General features: G+C 34.4%; 1 protein-coding gene across 2 annotated transcripts in view; it reads left to right on the forward strand.

The window, feature by feature from the left end:
- The window catches only part of PPP1CB (protein phosphatase 1, catalytic subunit, beta isozyme), a 39,819-nt gene that overhangs the window by 29,725 nt on the left and 7,501 nt on the right, over positions 1-2,593 (forward strand). For both annotated transcript variants that reach the window (XM_012652510.1, XM_012652511.1), the window contains one exon: positions 1,745-1,896. In XM_012652510.1, coding sequence (XP_012507964.1) covers positions 1,745-1,896 — 152 coding nt within the window. The remainder of the gene's footprint in view (positions 1-1,744; positions 1,897-2,593) is intronic.

Raw genomic sequence — 2,593 nt, forward strand, 5'->3', positions numbered from 1 at the left:
ACTGCACCTGGCCATACGTTTCCCAAATCTTAAACTATATTCTAATTTTATATAGTTTTATTGTCACACCAAAATTATAGATTCTTAATACCTTGCTTTCTGTTCACTGCTTCATCTCTGGAAGCAGGCTGGAAAATGTGAGCATTATAAAGCACTGTATGTGTATGCTTTAAAGAGTCAAATTCAGTCAGAAAGGGCTAATGAATTGAGACTATCTCAGTGGATTTTGTGTGCTGGTTGATTTCTTAAAACATAGCTGGAACTTAGGAAATATCAGTGAGAGAAATTGAGAGTACATTGCCACAGATTTTGCAAAGGGTTTTAGATAATTCCCCTTTCGAGACAAGCTATACTATAAGTGAAAATGAAGATGCCCTTTTCTGCTAAGGTATGTTACGAAATTTATGGATTCTTTAAAAAAAGAATCTTCCTTAAAACTGACTCACTCTACCTTTATTCTTCTTTCTTTCCTTCTTTCCTTCCTTCCTTCCTTTTCTTTCTGGTCTGTAATCCAATACAACTTTATTTATTTTGTTGCCAAGCAGGAAAAAAAAATGACTCATTCTATAAAAACTATCTTCCTTTAACACAGTAGTTCTTAGGAAATTACTGAACATCACCATCTCAACATCATCCTCCCCCTCAGTCTCACTACAGTTTGACTTTTACCCACTCTCTTGCCCTCAGCCATCAGGAAACTGCTTTGATTAAGGTCTGACAATCTAATTGTAAGTGGCACATTTTTTTGGTCTTTGTCCTACTCCACTTGTTCATGGCACTTGAAACTTAACCATTTTCTACTTCTAGATAATTCTTTCCCCTTTCAAGATTCCTTTACTGATCTCTTCCTTTTGTTTTCACCATTACTTCTCAGTAATTTTTGCTCATTTCCCTTCCTCTGCTTGCCTATTAAATATTTGGATTCCTCAGAGTTCATTTACTGGTTGTCTCATTGTATTCCCAAGGTAGTCTGAGTCCCTTGTAAGATTTTCACTACTATTAATATGACGAGGATACACAGATAAACATTTTTAGCCAGGCTTTTTTCCTAGGCCTGAAACATATAAGGATCTGATCTGATTTTACTACCGCACATCTTTTTTAAAAAATCTCAAGGCCCCAGTAGAAAATGTTTTCTTTCCTCTAAGTACAAATACAATTCCAGTGAAATTACAATTGAATTTTTCATGGAATTAGACAAGCTGATTCTGAAGTTTATGTGGAAGAACAAAGGATCAAAAAGTAACCAAGACATCTGTTGAAGAAATAAAATTAAATGGGGATACTAGCCCTAGAAAATATAGAAACTTACTAAAAGGCTCTGGTGTGTTATTGGCTCAGGGTTAAATAAAGTAGACTAATCGAATAGACTATGGTGCTCAGAAACAGTGTAACTTTTTAAGGAAAGGATGAACTGTTCAGGAAATGCTGCTGGGTTCATTGGTTATTCATGTGGAGAAACTATATGCAAACAATTACTTTTTCATACATTGTTGTCCTTCGTGTGTGCCATACACATATTTCCTGTGTGTCAAAAGGGTTGGAAAGTACTGTGTTAAGAGGCCAGGCAAGATTATGTTTGTATGGTTACTTTAACAAACTAAGTTAGATAGGCTGGGATACTTGGACAAGTGTTTGTCACTGTTGATAAAAGGGTAAGAGAGCAAAGGAATTGTAATATATGTGATTTTGATACGCTTTATACTATAAATTTTTTTTTTCACTGCTATATTTCTTTTTAAAGGTTTGCTCTGTGATTTGCTATGGTCTGACCCAGATAAGGATGTGCAAGGATGGGGAGAAAATGATCGTGGGGTTTCCTTCACTTTTGGAGCTGATGTAGTCAGTAAATTTCTGAATCGTCATGATTTAGACTTGATTTGTCGAGCTCATCAGGTATGAAATAAAAAATAAAGACTCTTGGATATTTTAATGTTTGTTAGCTTCACGTAAGTCCTCTCATTTTGTTTTTGAGGAAACCGAGATCCAAGAAAACTAAATGACTTGTGCAAGGAAAGCAGCAGGAGAGGCAAAGCCAGTATCTGGATCTCACAGTTAACAATTTGTTAACCTTTTCTCACCCTATAAGAGGAAATGTTTCAAAAGAATATATTTTGTAGTACACTGCAATCCTAACAAATTTTCAGTAGTTTTCTGAAGCTTTCTAGACACGGTCTAGAGTTTTATATATTATTTATATATTACGGATAACAATCAAATGAATTGTGTGGCTATTGTTTGGATTTTGTTAAGAACAAACCACACTGTAAAGACATTTTTGAGACAGTCGAGGAATTTGATTATAAACTGAATAATAGATACCAGAGTGTCATTGTTAATTATTTCAGGTATGTTAAAATCATTATTTTATGTAAGAAAAATGTCCATGTTTTTTCAGAAATGTATACTCAAGTATGTAGAGGTAAAATGACATGTCTGGGATTTGCTGTAAAATATGTCAGCAGAGAAAAGGGGGGGAGATAAGTAGAATCAAATGTAGCAAACTCCTGATAATTATTGAATCAGGATGATGAGTAAATTGGAGTTTATTGAACTCCTCTTTAACTACTTTTGTGTGTATTTGAAATTTTTC

Source organism: Propithecus coquereli, unplaced genomic scaffold (genome assembly GCF_000956105.1).
Source record: "Propithecus coquereli isolate 6110/MARCELLA unplaced genomic scaffold, Pcoq_1.0 Scaffold39, whole genome shotgun sequence".
Lineage (NCBI taxonomy): Eukaryota > Metazoa > Chordata > Mammalia > Primates > Indriidae > Propithecus > Propithecus coquereli.